Genomic DNA, 19,979 nt, shown 5'->3' on the forward strand with positions numbered 1-19,979 from the left:
TCTTTGTCTTGCTTTCTGTTGCTGGCACAGCAAAAAACAAAAAAGATCTACTCACCAAAACATGTGTGCAAATACATAACCACTTTCACCATCCAAGACTATTATTAAAATAAAAAAAACATCACAAAAGAAAACAAGGCAAAATTATTTTGACAGCCTATGAAATAAAAACATTGACACATTTAGGGTACGGTAAGTTCACAGAGTTGAAATATTTGCAGGGTTTTGCTGGTCATTCTATTCTATCCTATCCTATTCTAATTGTATTCTAATTGTAGTCTTTGTATTTGGGTGCCCTGTTAGTCTTTCTGCTGCTAATAATTGCATTATATTTGATAGACCTTGTACATTTCTCACTCAGGCTGTGGCATGTACAATAAGGAGCAGTCTGCCCATCTCCCCTATCCGTTACTGATACTGTTCTCCCATTCTGTCAGGAGTAACTGTACAATAGCAAACTAATAGCTGAGAAAAGCCAGTGTGGCCATAATGTAGATCTAGAAACACTGACTGCAAATATATGCAACCAAGCAGATAAAAACCACAAGTAAAAAAAAAGAATCTATGAGCACAGTCAGTAAAGTTGCTTGCCGTATGTGAATAATATCCCATCTGTAACCACACATGCATCCAGAAGTAGGTACAAGTACATATAAGACTTCTCATACATTGTAAATTGTGAGATTTGCAGAATCTTCATTCCTTTGCACAAAGCAACAATTTGCAGAAGTGGTGGTGAGAAGTGTGACTGTCTATGTGTCTTGCTTCTATCTTGTATCTCTGAACCTACTTCCCTGGTGTCAAAGGCGTCAATTGCAAATTAGTTAAAAGGGAAACATCTAGTGACAGGAATTTTAGAGGTGGGGCCCCATGTAAACACTGCAGTTTTCTCACGGTAGAAGCCACATGGAAAAAAAACCTTAGTGTTTTACAGATACAGAGAGGTGGATGGGATTCTAGTTAATCTCATCCCCTTCTTTGCAGAACATAGACTGAATGCCAGTCTTGATCAATTTTCCTGCTGGCACGGGATGCGGCAGAATTAGTAAAACCCTCTTGCACTTTAATACTTCTGGTGTATCTCAGGTGGCCCCCTGTGCGAGGATTGAGACATATTTCAGCTATAACACACAATAGTTTTTTCTCACGAATTATTGTAAATCTGCTTAGACATCTCTACCCCACTCTACCCACTGTCTTAAAAACTGGTCAGCAGGTTGCAAAAACTACAAATTTGCACATTTTTAGTGCAAATCTTGGCTGTGCACCAAGGATGTTCCACTTCTATGCCAGTTCTGCCTTTCACTTCTTCACGTGAGATATACGTAATTTGCCCTTCTTTACATTGCAAACTTTCATCATGTCATTTTGTAGATAATATTCACAAGGTCTTTCCAGACTCCTACGCAGTAGCCTCATTGATGTAGGCATGCATGCAAACATAAGTAGCAGTAGATGTCAGGGTTGCGTCTTTTGTTGCCGTGGAGATCTTTGTCTTATGTCTGTTTTTTTAAGTAGAAGTAAAATATTACAGATGGTGATCCACTGAAGTATGAGTTCAAGGTCTAGCCATTAAGCCCGTAGCCTGTAAAATAGGCAATTATAAAGTATATTATGTATAATTATCACATAGAAAATATAACACTTCAGAGTGTTTAGTAGCTGATCCATTTTCATGGATAAATATAAAGATTTTTTTTCCTTTAATTAGTAGATTTTTTTTTTTTTTCTAAAAATTATTGAGACTATGGCTATAAACTTGTTTTTTATTAGTATGAGTGCAAATGTAATGATTATATTACAATTTTTTCCTTTTTTTTTCTGCAGTCATATGCGGCCTTCCATGCTTCAGCAGCTCTTGCGACGTTTGGTGTTCGATGTCCCATTGCTCAATGAATACTGTAAAATGCCTCTGAAGGTAGGTGATAAAACACGTAATGTATAATCTATTATGAACATAACAGGTTTCATTACTGTATAGTGTGTACTGGTATATATGCCATCTTCTGGATAAGGGATAGCGGGACAGGTATACGGTAGTACATGCTGCGAGAACTGCATGCTGTAGCATGCCACATGTAAATATGCCCTATTGCCTAGTACCTACTTAAAGGGGTTGTACAGGATTAGTTTACTCTTCATCAGGAAGTGACATCACGGCCATTGGTCACATGGCAATTCTGAACCTCAGTCCCATTTGGCCATGTGACCAATGAACCTGAGCTCACTTCCTAAGAGGATGAAAGCAGGCCTTTTCCTGCATAATCCCTTTAATATTGCTAGTCAAAGGACTGCATGATATTATAGGTCACTGTTAGTATCTGGAGATGAGCGAACACTATTTAAAACAGCCGTTTCGAATAGCGCGCTCCCATAGAAATGATTGGAAGCGGCTGGCACGCAGACTTTGCCGGCAGCTGGCCGCTTAACCCCCCGTGTGCCGGCTACGTCCATTTATTTCTATGGGAGCGTGCTATTCGAAACGGCTGTTTCGAATAGTGTTCGCTCATCTCTAGTATCCCCATACTAGTCTTGAAGTATATAATGCCTGGCTGCTCGCAATTAAAAGGGTTGTCCAGCCACTAAAATGAACAAAAGATATAACCACGGCACTTCCAATGGGTGCAAAAAAGTTAGTAAATTATTAAATCTTGATGAAAATTAGTAGAATTTAGTTGGTTAGTACAGACATAACATATTAAGGCAACAAATCCCGGATGCTTTGGTCTAACTGAAACGATATTAGTCAGGTATCTATCACAGATAAAAACATACAAATAGGTTATAATATAAATCTCAAGATGTTATAAATACATAAATTAGTATAACATAGTTAAAACCACAACATGGACACATTACAGCAGTATCCACTTACATAGTCCCTCAAAAATAGTTTAAAGCCCATCTAGTATTATAGTGTATATAAAGAATCACATGTTCTCAAATCTGCAGAATATTCTAAATCAAATGTCATTTTCGATATAATAAATGCTAACAATATCTAGGCTCGAAAGATAAATAGTTGTCCTTAATAATGACAAAACATCATCCTTAGTTCCCTCCACACAGTACAATGCCACCTTATTTCCCCCACACACAGTACAATGGCACATTAGTTCCCCCACACACTACTATGCCACCTTAGTTCCCCCACACAGTACAATGCCACCTTAGTTCCCCACACAGTACAATGGCACCTTAGTTCCCCCACACAGTACAATGGCACCTTAGTTCCCCCCACACACAGTACAATGCCACCTTAGTTCCCCCCACACAGTACAATGGCACCTTAGTTCCCCCCACACACAGTACAATGCCACCTTAGTTCCCCCCACACAGTACAATGGCACCTTAGTTCCCCCCACACACAGTACAATGCCACCTTAGTTCCCCCCACACAGTACAATGGCACCTTAGTTCCCCCCACACACAGTACAATGCCACCTTAATCCCCCACACACAGTACAATGCTGCCTTAATCCCCACACACACACACACACAGTACAATGGCACCTTAGTTCCTGTCTAGAGTGTTTGAATATAGAGCTAAGGCAGTTGATCCGTTGCCTAGGGTGAAAGCTACGGCTATGGAAGTACAGAAGTACTCTGCTTTGTACTAGATGTTGCAATCTTCTATGATCAAAGACCCAAAGCCAAATAAGTTCATGGATGTACTACAAAGAGACTGCACTAAAGTGTCATATTTTCTGTGAACACCTGGTAGAAGTATACAATATATAAAGTCATTCAGCCACAATAATATGATCTCAAGTACTTTTATAGATATTTCCAAGTGCATTTTACTTCTATAACAACCTTCATTTTGTTCTACAGTGTTCTTTGTAAGAGGCAGGTGCAGATCATGTCATATAAAAGCATGAAATCTGCTAAAAGCTAGAGCGCCAGTTGTCACTATATTACATTATTCTACTTTTTTTTTTATTACGGACTCCATAAATGATGTGCATTTACCTCAACGATCATGAACTGAGGCAAAGGCCAAAAAGCAAATAAGAGCAGAGGAAAACATGTATTTAGTACTTTGCATCAACACTAATGTTCGCGGTTAGGAAGGGAGACTAAAAGGGAAAACACACTTTGGCAATTTTGAATCATAGTCCTTACCATTAAAGGGGTTATGCCATGAAGAATATTTATCGTCTCTCAATAAGATAGAGGATAAGTAACAGATTGATAGGGTCTGACCGCTGAGATCTCCAATGATACTAAGAACAGGGGACAGGACACATCCACATCACATTCACTTCGATTGGGGTGCTGGAGATAGCCTACGGGTAAGTTCACACAGGGTAAGTGCATCGGCATCCAGTCGTGCACTCCGCTTCGGCCTAGTCGGGAGGGAGTGTCTCCAGGCGGATGTCGCGAGGCGAATCCGCCTGAAAGAATGATCATGTCACTTCTTTTTTCCAGGAGGTGTTTGTTCCGGCTCCCATTGATTTCAATGGGAGCTGTCTTTTAGGTCAGGATTTGGAGGCGGATACGGCCTCAACATCCTGACCAAAAATCCCCGTGTGAACTTACCCTAAAGCTTGAATTCAATGGGAGCATGGATATATCCCATCCAGCATAGTCATGGCTACATTCAGCCTGGCTTATGTGATACTTTGTCATGAAATACCTAGTATAAGTGTGACCGTGATGTGGTCTGCAGCCTGGGGAGGATTTTGCTAGAATGAAATTGATATTGAATTAAATTTGTTTGAAAATGTTTCACCTGGAATTGGAATCCTTGTCCAAATTCGGTGTAAGGTAAGGTTGGACACTTTAGTACATGTAGACAATCTTTTTTTTTTTTTAACTCAGAAAACTGCACATTAAAACAATGAAACAACACTTACGCATAATGTCATTCACCTGGCTCATAGGCAAAGAGTAGGATAATATTACATTGTCTAACATATAAGAAAGCACTGGCATTCTAATGTGAAAATCCTTCTTTACAACATTACTGCTTCTATTGAGAATAGGATTTCCAAGAAATTACTAAATACCATTCAACAATCAGGTCAAAAGAAAATTATTTTCTCTTATCCGACAATGACCGAGCTCTCTTGGTGGCACTTTTGACATTTTATTGAAAATCTGTGATTGACAGAAGTTGTTACTGGCATCTGGTTATATACAAAGCAAATAACTATGAGGAGGATGGATAATATGAGTATCAGCTCATGAGTATCCCCTCCAGAATTTATTTCATGGATAATATGAGTATCCCCTATTCAGTGGCGTAACTAGGAATGGCAGGGCCCCGTGGCGAACTTTTGACATGCTCCCCCCCCCAACCGATACCGATGTTGAAGACCTCGACCGACCCCCTCCTCCGCACTTTATTATGTCCCTTAGTAAGCCCTGCACACAGTATTATGTCCATTAGTGGCTCCTGCACACAGTATTATCCCCCATAGTGGCCCCTGCACACAGTATTATACCCCATAGTGGCCCCTGCATACAGTATTATACCCAATAGTGGCCCCTGCACACAGTATTATGTCCCCATAGTGGCCCCTGCACACAGTATTATGTCCATTAGTGGCCCCTGCACACAGTATTATCCCCCATAGTGGCGCCTGCACACAGTATTATACCCCATAGTGGCCCCTGCATACAGTATTATACCCAATAGTGGCCCCTGCACACAGTATTATGTCCCCATAGTGGCCCCTGCACACAGTATTATGTCCCCATAGTGGCCCCTGCACACAGTATTATATCCCCATAGTGGCCCCTGCACACAGTATTATGTCCAGGATCGGCAAATAAATAGGGCCCGTAACGGCCAATTTAAAAAAAAAAAAAAACGCAGCTGTCACCGGGCCCCCTAATGGCCCGGGGCCTGTGGCAGCCGACTCCGTTGCCTCTATGGTAGTTACGCCCCTGCCCCTATTGAATACAATGGACTCCTGTATGTGCCCAGCATATCCTATTAGTCAAATGGCAATTTTTTTTTTGTGCTATTTTGGTAATGAAGAGATTGGACCTGTGCCCATACTCTGCTGTCTGTACACATACCAGTATAGTCTGATGACAGCTTCACTTGTTCGCTGTAATACTATACTTGAGCTTTACCTACAGTCCTATAGATACTTAATTATGAGGTTCTGCATAGCAAATTATCTCAAATATCAAACTCGGCTCTACTAAATCTGTATGTACTCAAGAACCACTATTTGTACAACACTATTTGCACCTTACTTTACAAGTACATAGCATCTCATTTCGGCTTTAAGTTAAGCTTGTATATTAGTAAATAATTGTATTTCACATAATGCCACAATTCTGGAACTTCTTTTCTTGTATTGTCCAACTATTGTGCTTCCTGTAAATTGTCAACTAGGTGTTACCATTTAGAGGTGTGTCCATACAGAATATGATGCTGCCCAGTGAGTGCAGACTGTGCAGGGACACTCCCCTTTGACAAACAGTACGGATTCAACACCCAGATTCAACCTATTAATACATTTCCAGGTGTATTATCAGATAAATGGCATAATGTAAAGTTTGAGAATTTATTTCATGGATAACATGAGTATCTAGTAAGGAGGAGGGATGACAGCTCATCCTTATCACTGTCAGTGAAGGTAAAGCGCTCATCTTCTATTGCATAATCATTAAACTTTAGATATTGGAGAAGTAAAATAACTCTGTCTGGTTGTGTTTGTTTTCCTTTATTTTTGCAGCTCCTGACCAACCATTATGAGCAGAGCTGGAAATATTACTGCCTCCCTTCTGGATGGGGGAGCTTTGGCTTGGCCTCCGAGGAGGAATTACACTTGACCGAGAAGCTGTTCTGGGGAATTTTTGACTCCCTTTCTCATAAGGTATTTCCACTCTCTGAGATACCGTGTCCTATTTCCTACAGTGGATTTGTACGAGACTGTGTCACATTCGGCTGCAGTTTGTCAGCTCAGGATCTAGCTATTTTTCGGTATTGGAGATGTATTAAAATTGCAGCCAGCGATTTTCATTAAATTCACTGAAGCCAAGCAAAATAAAAAAAGATTACTCTTTAATATTTGAGGCATTAAGGCTTAAATTGCTGGTGAGGATAATAAAACAGCTACAGAGATGCTGCTCTATCCTGGAGGCTGCACTGAACAAAACAGCACGTAAACAGTATCAAAAATGGGAAGGGCGCCTATAGCAACACTACCAATTTCTATCTGAGACCATTTCATTGTGAGGCGTTCATGCTGTGTAATCAATTTCCCCTTGAATTGCCTTCTGTAAACTGATAAACTTTACCCACCTCCGCGCAGTTCACGAAACGATGCTCGTAATGAAATTGCAAAGGTTGAAAATGTGCATGAAATATGCAATTTTCAGAAACCCTATCACGGATGAGTCACCCATGTGTGTCATATTCATGACAAGATGTGACAGGTGTTGAGGACGACGGTGCGGCGGAGTGACAGACAGACATTCTGATGGTGGATGGGAATAGCATGCGCCCGGCGTCCTTACAAGGACTTGTGGTGCGCTCCACGTAAATGAAACTGTTAATATTTAATTCCTTTTCATAATGCTCAGTTTTATTGCTGCGATCGTGCTCACAGACGTATTTGCTTGCGCTGTGCTGGCCTCCCAGGAATTCTCTGGCATGGATCGCTGACAGGAGATAATGAAATCATTATTCTCTCTGTTCAGTTATTTCTTTAAGAAAAAAAAACAAAACACAGTTGGCTCTGTGGAGCCAGCCATGATCTCTTGGAATCATTGAGCAAGGTTGGGTTGTATACAGAGTGTCAGAGGCTGCCTTCGGGCAGAAGATTAGGATAAATTGCTGCTGTAATACCGGAATTTTTACAGCACCCAAAATAAGATGGAGGGTTGTGCCCAGAGGAACTCATAGAAATGTGGGGAATTGGACTGTAATTGGACCGTGGCATGGTTTGTTGCTTTATTTTTTGTTTGTACAAGAGCATGGCAATATGTGGCTCACGCCAGCTTTTTGTTCGATATAAAAATTAGAGACTAACAAGGTAACTGGTCATAAAGGAGCTTCCACCATGCGCTAGACTGAAGAACTGCTATGTAAAAATGGCTCCCAATCTGACAGACTTGGCCTAACCAGATAATACCCAGCTGGCCAGTCACCTGATCAGTTGGCATATTCTGAAGCAATGACTGCTAGGGAAACATTTGTCCACCAGAAGCATTCCCACAATAACAGCTGATCTGTGGAGGTTACAGGAGTGAAAAACATACGAAACACTCATTAGAGCATGGGCCCTCCATGAAACAATAGTTGTAAGGTCACTTGTAATTTTTTTATTTTTTTTTTTACTTACAAGTGTTATCACTTGGACTATTGCTGATTCTCCCACTTGGACTCTGCAGTGTAGTTTTCATTGTCACTTCGACACAGGCAGAGAGCTGCTCCTTCTTCTATGTGTCAATGACATACTTGAATGACACCTTTAATTTATTAAATGCAAAAAATTTGATGGCTAGGTGGAGTTTACTGCAAAGTTTCATCTTTGTATTTATTTACATATATTAGGGTTTTGCGTTTTGCTGTAAAGGGGTTATCCGGTTTCAGATAAATATTAAAAGATGACTGTTATTGTTTATATAATGAAAGATTACACAATTTTCCAGTATACTTTTTTATAATTTCCTCACTGTTTTTATTATTATTATTATTATTATTATTATTATTATTATTATTATTATTTTTAGAGCACCATCAGTTCCATGGTGCTATGCATTTGAGTCTTGCCATACAATACACAAAACAAATCCAATACTAACAGTGGCCAATGGTTACATTTTTTATCCACTGGAAGTGAACAAAGAATGACACCATGTGGAGAACTTGAAAAAATGAAGAAATTATACAGAAAATATATCACTAAATTGTATAATGATAGTGTCTCTGGAGCAAATATCAGACATTGCAGGAACTGTCTGACAACAGAGAGCAATAGAACAAGCTGTTTAAGTCTCACACAGTGCTGAGAGATATATCCTGCACTACCAAAAGTCTTAACCCACACAGCCGCTGGACTTTCACTGAATTTGGGGCTCAATTTATCACCACATAAACTGGTAAACGCTCAACAAACTGAAGTGTAACCAGAACCCACATTAAACTCACAATGTAGACCATGGAGATCAGGAGAGTGACCATGTGCAAGCCAAAAGTCAGTCCGAGAGGTAACTTCAGAGCCCGAATCAGAAGGCAAGCGGATTTCCAGTAACAAGTCAAAGGTCATTATTAGAAGCACAAATCAGCACAAATAATCAGCATACGGAAGTACAACCAGGATATGGAACTACAACCAAATAGCAGGCACCTGGGTGAGCAGGGACAGGGTTTAAATATCCCTCAGTTGCTAAATGGATCAGTATAGGGAAGGCCTGAAGACTGAAGAAGCTTCACTGGTTGTCATGTTAACCTTAAAGTAACAGCAGTTAAAATAAGATGTCTTTTCATTATCCAAACAATAACATTTGTTTCTCAATATTTGTCTGAAACCAGATAACCCCTCTAATATTCATACTCCTAACACAATGTCCTAATGCATTAAAATTCCTTCATAGGTGGAGTTTAGTTTCACAGATTTTATGTATGTATTACTGCAGCTAATAAAGCCCTACATATTAGCATAGCTTCTATTTAGTACAGTTGTCGCCAACCTGTATCTGTCCAGCTACTGCAGAAATACAACTCCAAACACACTGTGTCAGATGTAAAAAAAAACAAACCAAAAAACGTTTTCCACAGGATGAAAACCTCTGCCTAACTATTTTGCTGTGAAAAAATGCACGAGTAAATCCTTTTTGTTTGTAGCTAGTTTTGCTCCTTGCAAATAAATTTACAGTATTTTGCATATTTTACTTGTTTTTCAAATTCTTTTGAATACATTTAAAATGTATTAGGAATTTGGGAAAGAAGTCATTTAAATGCATGAACATGAGAAGTTTTTCTTCTGTCAAACACTTTTCTTTCTGATTTGCAAAAAAATTTGTATATTGAATGTTGATGATACTGGTGTTCTAAAATGTTGCATTTATTGGAGCATGACTTTTGGGTTGTGTGGGACTTGACATGTAATCTTTGTGCTCTTGTTGTCTTACTAAATGTCTTCTCCTGTTGCTGCTGTGACCTGGCTGTGGTGCTGTCACTAACCATTTTGCATGTTTTTCTGTGGGACTCTCCAACCAGTTCCTATCTCTCCTGCAGAAGTATGAGGCTGAGCTCTTCAGAATGTCCATGCCATGTCTCAGTGCAATAGCTGGTGCTTTACCTCCAGATTATGTTGACACAAGAATTAAAGCAACACCTGAGAAGCAGATGTCAGTAGATGCCGAAGGAAATTTTGACCCAAAGCCTATAAATACAGCTAAGTAAGTTTTGATAGGTCTAAATGTAATACTCTGGAGGAGATACAAGAGGAGCACCGTTCCTGACTATCATACAACTGATGGGACTAGGGAAAGGTGTCTGATCAGTGGTTATTCAATTTGGTATTGGTCTAATGCTTCAAAAATGACACTATGGGAGAGATTAGGGATTCATATCATAGTTATCCTCTATCTATAATAAAGCATAAATAACTGAATGGTCGGGGTATGATCACCAATCCTAGGAATGAGGGGTGTTTTTCCTCCATTGTGAATGCAGCCAGTCTATATGTAGGAATTAGAGATGAGCGAACACTGTTTGGATCAGCCGATCCGAACACTGTTTGGATCAGCCGATCCGAACAGCACGCACCCATAGAAATGAATGGAAGCACCTGTGACGCTGACTTTGCCGGCGGCCGGCCGGCCGGCGTCACAGGTGTTTACATTCAACAGTGTTCGCTCATCTCTAGTAGGAATGCCTAAGCAGAACGGGGCGCGTCCACACTAAAAATTATTTAATTTGGAGCATTAGAGATATCCAAATACTTTATTTTAGTTATATCTGGATGGAATGGGCGTAAAACACTCCTGTTCTCAGGATCTGTGAGGATCTCAGTAGTGAGACCACACCTATGGATATAGGATAAATACTTTGTCATATAATCCCTTTAATAAATTTGATGCATCTTGGGCAGTTTTAAAGACAGACACTGAAAACTCGGGCAATGATTTGCTCCTTTTTCTGCCTTTACTAACTTATTTGCATCATCCCTTCCTGGTTAGCTCATTCTATTTTTTGGTACAAAGTGTCAACAGGTAAGAAAAGTGTCAACTCTTAGCACAAATACAAAAGACAACCTTAGGGGGCGTTGACACTACCATTGAGGTCCGCTCAGTAGTGTCCGTGGCTATTGTCCGTACAAGATTTTAGCAACAGACACTAGCTGGTCCGTTTGCAATTTCCATTCATTTCAATGGGATTTTATCTTGTGTCCTTTAGTGTCCGTTTCCAACCATGTCCATTTTTTCAAGCGGACAAGAAAAACCTACATTCAGGACTTTTCTGTCTGTTTGAAAAAACAGACAGCAAGTGCCCGTTATTTTTTTAACATTGAGGTCTATGGGCAACGGACATATAACAGACAGTAATTGATAAACGGCAAAAAAAAAAAAAAGACAGTTTAAAAAAAAATGGACACCAACTGATGCTAACTGACGCTAGGGTCACACCTGCGTTCATCTGTCCGTTCTGAGCTTTCCGTCTTCTGCAAGCCAGAAGTCGGAAAGCTCAGACCGGGTCCGGCCGTGAGCGGCGGTGAGTGTTTTATGCTCTCCACCACGAAACCGGATTTTTTAATCTGGACACAGAGTACTGCATGTCCGACTCTGTGTCCGGATTATAAAACCCGGTTTCGCGGCGGAGAGCCTAAAACGCTCACCACCGCTCACGGCCGGACAGCTTTCTCACCCATTCAAATGAATGGGTGAGAAAGCCTCCTGCAGGTTTCCGTATCCTGCTCTGTTTTAGGCAAGAAACGGAAACCTGAACTACGGAGTGCACAACGCAGATGTGAACGAGCCCTGATACTAATGTACCCGTTTTTTTAACTGATCCATTAATTGAATCAGTTACAAAAAACGGATCAGTTAGCATCAGTTGTTGGGTTCACACCAGCGCCCAATCTCCGTTTTCAGGTTTCCGTCTTCTGCCGACAGAAGACTGAAACCTGGCAGACCATGTCCAGCTGTGAGCGTTGGTGAGCATTTTGTGCTCTCCGCGGCGAAACCGTTTTTTTTTTAACCGGACTGATACACATACTGATTGTATACTGACACCTTTTTATGCTGATAGCAAACGTTCAAAAACATTGTAAACAGAGTAGAGATAAGGAAGACACAGGGACATTTATTATATCTCCTTATCTTTACTTTGCTTACAATTGCTACTTTTAATCCCCTTATCTGTCCTTTAGGGGACGGAGAACCTTTGCTATCAGTATAAAAAGCTGTCAGTATACAATCAGTATGTGTATCAGTCCGTTTTGAAGTGTCAAACTGAATTCAAACAGACGGATGGCATACTGATGTGTGAACACAGCGTTAGCTCCACAGGGAAGTCCTCAGATCTCCACAAACACTCAATATATCACAGATAGTCCATCTTTTATCCTGCCAATATGGCTGCTGCTCTCTGTCTCGACACTTCCGTCTTCCCTCTCCACACTGTCTCCAAGCACAGGCGGGATGACATCATAGGGGGCGTGGACTTCCAGCATCATATCACAACTATAATGGCTGCTGTTTTAAGGAGCGTTCACACTACCGTCAGTGTCCGACAGCTAGTGTCCGCTGCTAATATCCGTGCAAAATCTTGTGCGGATATTAGCAGCAGACATTAGCTGTGTCCGTGACATTCTGCATTGATTTAAATGGAGATCGGGTGCGTTCTTTTACTGTCCGTGTCTGTCCTTAACTGTCCGTTCCCAAAGATGTCTGACTTTTCAAGCGGACAGCAAAACCCGACATGTAGGTTTTGCTGTCCGCTTGAAAAGTCGGACATCTTTGCAAACAGACAGTTAAGGACAGGCACGGACAGTAAAAGAACGCACCCAATCTCCATTTAAATCAATGCAGAATGTCACGGACACAGCTAGTGTCCGATGCTAATGTCCACACAAGATTTTGCACGGATAATAGCAGCGGACATTAGCTGTCGGACATTGACGGTAGTGTGAACACCCCCTAAGAGGACCAGTATCACAGAAATACATTTAACAGCTTAAACACACAAATGAAGTTTCAGACATCATTGGGTTTTCTTACAATGTGAACGAGCCCTAAGTGTCAGTTAATGTTTGTTATGATAGGTGTCTATTTTTCTACTTTTAAACAGACATCTTCATAACGGAATCCAACGGTAGTGTGAACCCTGCATTGTTTGCAACTTTTCAACTGAAAATACTTGCTTAAATTGCTTTATCTTAAGATTTGATGGGTTAGTCTTGACATTCCTATTAAAAGAAAAACCTTACATAATATTTTCATTTTGTCACTTCAGTTGTCCATACATGCTATTATACGTAATAATCACGTCCCAATACATCTGGGGATGGATAAGTGGGCTGTCTTGGAATATCTTGATAATAACATTGAACTTGGGGGATTTCGGATTCTTCCCCTTTTCCCTTTCAAAGTCTGTGGCCACAGCATTCTAGGACCCAGTCATGGTGGTTCTTCACATAGAGTGCATGAGCCCAGAAGGTGTCTATGTAAAGATTTCAGGGGATTTGTGAACTTAAATGCAAAAATAACACATGCTTATTTTTGCTACTTTACTAATTTGGTATTTCATTCATTTATAAATGTAGGCAGAAGATCACAGTAGAAAGTATCTAGATGTATATCTGCTGCTTCTGACCTTAGGCCTCCAGTAGGTGGCCCTACTCAAATTGATATCCTTCTCTCTATGAATGTGCATAGCGAGATAGCTGTCATTGTGAAGAACCGCCCACTGGACTCCTAAATATAGAATGAGCAGAGTTTCGAGGGAATAACTAAATATTGCTATAGTCCAGACCTAAAATTCGACTTTCCTATACACGTAGCAAAGGCTAACTTCACTGCCCTAACCCTCTATTTAAATAATCTTACTAAAGCAAAATCACTTATTGGTACTCCCTCTGGCTTCATGCCCCTGCTGCCACCCCTAGTTATGCCCTTGCCTATATCTACATGTTGCCTATAGATTGGACAACAGCAACAGTTCTGACCAATATTCACCAAATAATTATTGTTGTGTACATGCAATCTTTATATATGTAATTTCTTGTATACGCTCTGCAGCATCTCCTGAAGAGGTTAACATTAGGGTGTGCTGTGGCTCTGTGGATTTCTTGTAGGATTACATGATGAATAAAATGAAGTTATGCTAATCTTGAGTTCGGGAAAAGATAGCAATCATGCTGAAGCAGCCTTTTCATTTCCGACCAACATGAGAGATTATTTTTTTGTTTTACAGCCTGACATTACCTGAAAAGCTGGAATATATTGTCAATAAGAATGCCGAGCACTCGCATGATAAATGGGCCTATGACAAGGTACAAAATGTGTCCTGCTTTATATTTATCTAAAATCACTGGGATACAATATGATTGTTTTAAAGGACATGAGATCACTAGATGTAGCACTACTCCTAAATTTTCTAATTTGAATCATAAAGGTACAGTGTTAACCTGACTTTCCTCTGCATCTACACTGCAAAAATAACACCAATCTATTGCAAAGTAAAGTGGCGAACCTTTTAGAGACTGAGTGCCCAAATTTCAACCCAAAACCCACTAATTATCACAAAGTGCCAACACGACAATTTAACCTTAATATTGTGCGGATCCACAATTGCACAAAATTACAGACCTGCAAAATATGGTCATACGAATGGGGCTTTATAGAGGTTTCTGCTCCACTGTGACCCTCACACAGTCCAATCTGCTTCACAGTGGCCCCCACACAGTATAATCTGCTCAACAGTGGCCCCCACATAGTAGAATCAGCTCCACAGTGGCCTCCACACAGTATAATCTGCTGCACAGTGGTCCGCACACAGTACAATTTGCTCCAACGTGGCCCCCACACAGTATAATCTGTTCCATGGATGGGTGCCCAAAGAGACGGCTCTGAGTGCCACCTCTGGCACCCGTGCCATAGTTTCGCCATCACGGGTATTGGATATACATATATATTTACTATCTCCCCATCTGTCTAAATTAGACATAGTACCTGTGAAGTGAATGGGATTCTGGCTAATCCCATCCATACATTGCAGAAAAATATCTGCAGAGTAAATGCTGGGATTTCCAAAACTGTTGTGTTGTGTAAATCACAGCATGTCAATTATACCTACGGAAACATTGGCGGTTTCCCCATAGGTATAATAGAGACAGAAAGTCCACAGAGGAAAACTCTACAGACTTAATTGCGAAAGTGGAGTAAACAGCGACCAGACACCTCTGGTTTAACTTCCCTGAGACCCAAAAGTATTAGGTGTTAAAATCCATCATCCCTAAATATTACTTTCCAGTGCACACCAGATATTCATTCAGTTGGCCCCGCTGATATTGGCTGGTTTAGTCGATTTTGCTTTTCATTATGACCCATAATATTAAATTATATTATGCAATCTTCTCAGAAGAGCCACTGTTTCTATTCATTGAATAATATTCTTAGATTAGTCTCTTTACTTTCAGTCCTCTTCTTTGGTCTATAGTCTTCATTCTTTTTCCAGTTGAATTCACTCTTCATAGATTTCATAAAACAAGTACAGATACAAAGTTCTCATTGTCAACGATGACCAGTTGGATTCCGGTGATCCTTTTATCTACAGCAGGTTGGAAAATGAAAGCTGTGACCTGCGGCGATAGTTTTCCTAAACCTTTTCTATAATAAACTTATTTTTTTTCATCTCTTGCACATTTTTACATTACTGTAAAAATGTGTATAACATGTATTCTAAATGGTAGATTGCAAAATCTAGCTTAGGGCCCAACTACAACTTAAAGGGGTTGTGCAGGATTAGAAAACATGGCTGATTTCTTCTCCAGAAGTAACATCATATCCAATGGTCGTGCTGCTGTTCAGCCCTAATGTAAGATGTCAAATCAACTAGGAGAAAAAGTTGGGGTGGTGACACCCACAACTATAGTTGATTTCACATTAAGGACAGGAACACTTCCACCCAAATTTGGATATTCTATTTGCTCAATTGTGGTTATGACTATTCACAACCACCGAAGTTAAGAGGCCATCCAGGCCCCCCTTCTCTTACGCCACTATTTATCCAACTGTCTGACATTGTGTCACACTATTTTGCCAATCGGCGTTTCTTTTTGTTTTTGTGAGCTAATCTAAGACTTGCGATCCATTAGGTCACTATTATTTCCTAAGAGCAGTGCCTATTCTTATTCCTAATATTCAGAAATAGGCCCCTATTGTAACCCAGAATAGCTCATGGCTAGTTTTCTAATTGATAGCGCATAGTTGTATAGCTGAGAGGATAACCAGATATGTTTACATTGTCGATTTTTTATGTCATTAGTATTGACTTTTGTTTTCTTCTCTATTTCCCTTGGCGTTTTCTTAGCTGCATACTGGATGGAAGTATGGAACATCACTTGATGAGAGTGCAAAGTCGCATCCTCTACTGAGACCTTTCAAGACACTATCTGAAAAGGTACTATAATTAAATTCATGTGTTAATAGATCTTGGCATTTCACTCACCTTCTTAAATGGATTTATGTACTTCTAACCTCATTCCAGCATCAGAATAAAACCTTGGATACTGTTCTGGTTTTTGATATGTTATCATTGTTCAAGCTGACCATTGCCACAAGGAAATATTGCTGTAATGAAGAATATCTGAACTGTTCTGTTCCTGAAAGTGCTAAATATCTGAAACATATGACCTATGGCAGGGGTGCTCACAGTTTTTCAGCATGTGAGCTACTTATAAAATGACTAAGTCAATAAGATCTACTGTGTGGGCGGGGCCTGGGTCTGCTGTGTGGGTGGGGTCCGCAAGTCTAACAAGACTGGGCGGGGCTTAACAAGTCTAAGGGGCGTGTCCTGCTCTGATGCAGACGTTCTGATTGGCTCAGAGCTCACATGGCACTGCCAGCACAGAGCCGACACCACTGCCAGTAATGCAGCACAGACCCCCAGCCTGGAAGGCTTCTGCCTGTGGCCGACTGGAGAGCGGGGAGCACGTCATCCCCCGGAGCTGCTTCTGCTTCTGTCCCATGTGTCTCGGCGGCGGAGCAGAGGGAAGACCTCCCTCCGCTCCGCCGCCGAGACACACGGGACAGAAGCGGGTCATGCAATCGACCCATACTTCCTTCGTGATTGACCGGTAGATCGCTATCGACGTATTGGGCACCCCTGACCTATGGGATTCTTATATAGATATATCAGCGACTTCCTTCACATACAGTTGTCTTTGTCTATGCACTATCCTGAAGCATCAAGGGAAATTAGAGTTCAATTTTTGCAACACGGATCATGCTACACTCGGCATAAGATTCAAAATGGTAGTCCATTGTAAAACTGTGGTCTATGCCACATGGGTTATATCTGTCCATAAAATGTTATGTTTAGTTTTTTATATTACCGTTTATGGAATTTGACAGTATAGACATAAGCTAAGTGCATAATCCTCCCAGAACACATCCTATTCATTTAGTTGGCAGTAAACACTATTCCTCTAGGATACTATTTCCAGAAAGACAGGTTTGCAGAGCATTCTTGGCAAACATTCAGGATGAAATGTAAATCTCAGTATCTAAAAATCAGGAACTGTTGTGTCTTTATTTAACAAAAGAAAAGCATCGGAATGCTTAAATGGATGGACATGGTTAAAGCGAACCTGTCAAGTAATTTCCTCTGCCCTGTCTAAGGAACAGTATGTCATAGGGAATGAGAAGCTGAGCTTTGTCATTCACTGTGCAATTCAGCACTTTAGCCAAAACATTGCACTTGTATGTATTTCAGGTACAAAGAACTTTGGTTCCCTGGGCAATACTCCCTTTGATTGGTTTAAGATTAATATCGTATGTTAGTACCATAGTTTCGTACTACAGTATTTGTTCTGCTTTATACTTTTGTATCAAACGGAAATTTTACACTAGAAGTAATGTAACTCCTTTTTTTTTTGTTCTCAATGTGTAATCCATAACTGGTTTGGTTGTTAGAGCAAGGGTGACTTTTGGATCAATGGTGATATACAGTATAGTAAAACTACCTTAATTGAAGATACCAGAAGTTATTGATGTCAGATATACCTGGGAGCTGTAAAATTCTGTGAAGAGTAAAAATGTGGATGGTTTCTTTATATATATACACGGTACACTGTAATTTCAGCTGGCAGATAAACCCAACCAGTCCTACTATCAGAGTGTACTGATAGTGGTGAGCAAGAATGGCCGTACTTCTTAGGAACCCGTTTTTGAGCAATCTGATGCATATCCTCGGAGGTATAATGCTCAAGTTGTGATGCACGCTTTGTATTAGAGCGTGATGTAATCTGAGTTGGTAGGCAGCGACCACTGTCTTAATGACTCCGAAGGTTGACAGAATGCAGGTCAGGATTTTAGGAAACAAATTTCCCAAAAATGAAACCAGGCTGCACGCTGATCTTTTAACAATATACCTTTGTTTGATGCTACCTGTGTGTACCGAACTCCATGTTCACCGAGTGAGTGCGCAGCCTGGTTTCTTTTTTGGGAAATTTGTTCCCTAAAACTCTTATATGCCAAAGTCCTGCAAACAAAATTGCCCAGCTGATGAGAGTAACTTCAGGGGATCACCAAAGTTCTGCATGCTACTGAAGAGAGCATAGTTCAGCAAATATTAGTTAGGTATACGTTAATGAGGTATCTAAGCTTGTTTAGGTTCACTTGAATGGAGTTGAGTTGAAATGCAAGACACATCCTAATATCACAAATGTTTATATGTCCTTCTTTACCTTTCCTCTTGGGTTAGAATATCCCAAGCTATGTGGTCCAAGATGACCAGCTTGTCAAAAAACATGATTTCGATGCCTATAGGTCTATATGCAACCACCCAATGGTTGTGTTGTGAATCGCAGCAAGTGAAAGGTTTTGCTAGAATGTGGTGATATTGTATCGATTTGGACCAGCCAACCATATAACGTACATGCGGATGTCCCATCTTTCTGCCAATGGTAGAATTTTGGGTAAATAAGGATCAGTACTTTAATATACCTGATCCTTTTGATTTTAGCAATGATAATCTGCCACCAGAGGGGTACTGCCTTTTTCCAATTATCAGGGGTGTAACTTGAGAGGGTGCAGAGGCTGCAGTTGCACCAGGGCCCATAAGCACTGACATCAGTATGGAGATTGCAGCTTCCATCTGGCCCATAATCCAAGCAGATCCACAGATAACCCTAACTGCACTAAGGTGGATTAAACTCCTTAGCTCCTGTAACCATTACTATCAAGAATTTGTTGTAGGTAACCCCGCACAAAAGGTTGCACCCGGGCCCACAAGACTTTAGTTTCACCACTGCCAGTTAGAATACATACAGAAGCATTCAGCTTGCTTTATTTTAGAATTCCCTCCAGCATAGCTTGACTACTATTTTAATACATTTTACAGTCTTCTTCATCCTTAAAGGGGTTGGCCCAGTTCAGAAATTTGAAAGCAACCGGCAGGGAGAGAGGTATAATACTTAACTGGGTTCTCCCTTTTCTTCCTGTGGTGGGCCGCCTGTCGCCTCTGCTCTTCTGTTTGTATACAGAGTGGTTGCATCAGTGACATCACACTGCATACTGCTGAGACCGATGTTTTGCTGCAGTGGTCCCATCTACGTCATGTCATTGCTGCCACTATTATGTATACTATTAGAATGGAACAGAGCAGAAAAAAGAATGCAGGTAAGTATACATGGGCATTAAACTGGTGGCAGATGAAGGGAGACATTAAACTGATGGCTGATATAGGGGGCAATTAGACTGAAGCAATTGAAGGTGGTAATTAAACTGGGGGCAGATGAAGTGGGTAATAGAACTGGGGCAAATGTTGGGGGACATTAAGC

At 40.6% G+C, this 19,979-nt stretch overlaps 1 protein-coding gene across 5 annotated transcripts in view; it reads left to right on the forward strand.

Moving 5' to 3' along the window:
- RYR3 (ryanodine receptor 3) overlaps positions 1-19,979 on the forward strand; it is a 485,624-nt gene that overhangs the window by 318,530 nt on the left and 147,115 nt on the right. For 3 of the 5 annotated variants that reach the window (XM_075282949.1, XM_075282950.1, XM_075282951.1), the window contains 5 exons: positions 1,828-1,918; positions 6,699-6,839; positions 10,208-10,371; positions 14,390-14,468; positions 16,508-16,597. In XM_075282949.1, the coding sequence (XP_075139050.1) occupies positions 1,828-1,918; positions 6,699-6,839; positions 10,208-10,371; positions 14,390-14,468; positions 16,508-16,597 (565 nt within the window). Of the gene's footprint in view, positions 1-1,827; positions 1,919-6,698; positions 6,840-10,189; positions 10,372-14,389; positions 14,469-16,507; positions 16,598-19,979 lie in introns of all 5 variants that reach the window. The other 2 variants (XM_075282947.1, XM_075282948.1) reach the window with 1 other exon arrangement.

Source organism: Leptodactylus fuscus, chromosome 7, assembly GCF_031893055.1.
Source record: "Leptodactylus fuscus isolate aLepFus1 chromosome 7, aLepFus1.hap2, whole genome shotgun sequence".
Lineage (NCBI taxonomy): Eukaryota > Metazoa > Chordata > Amphibia > Anura > Leptodactylidae > Leptodactylus > Leptodactylus fuscus.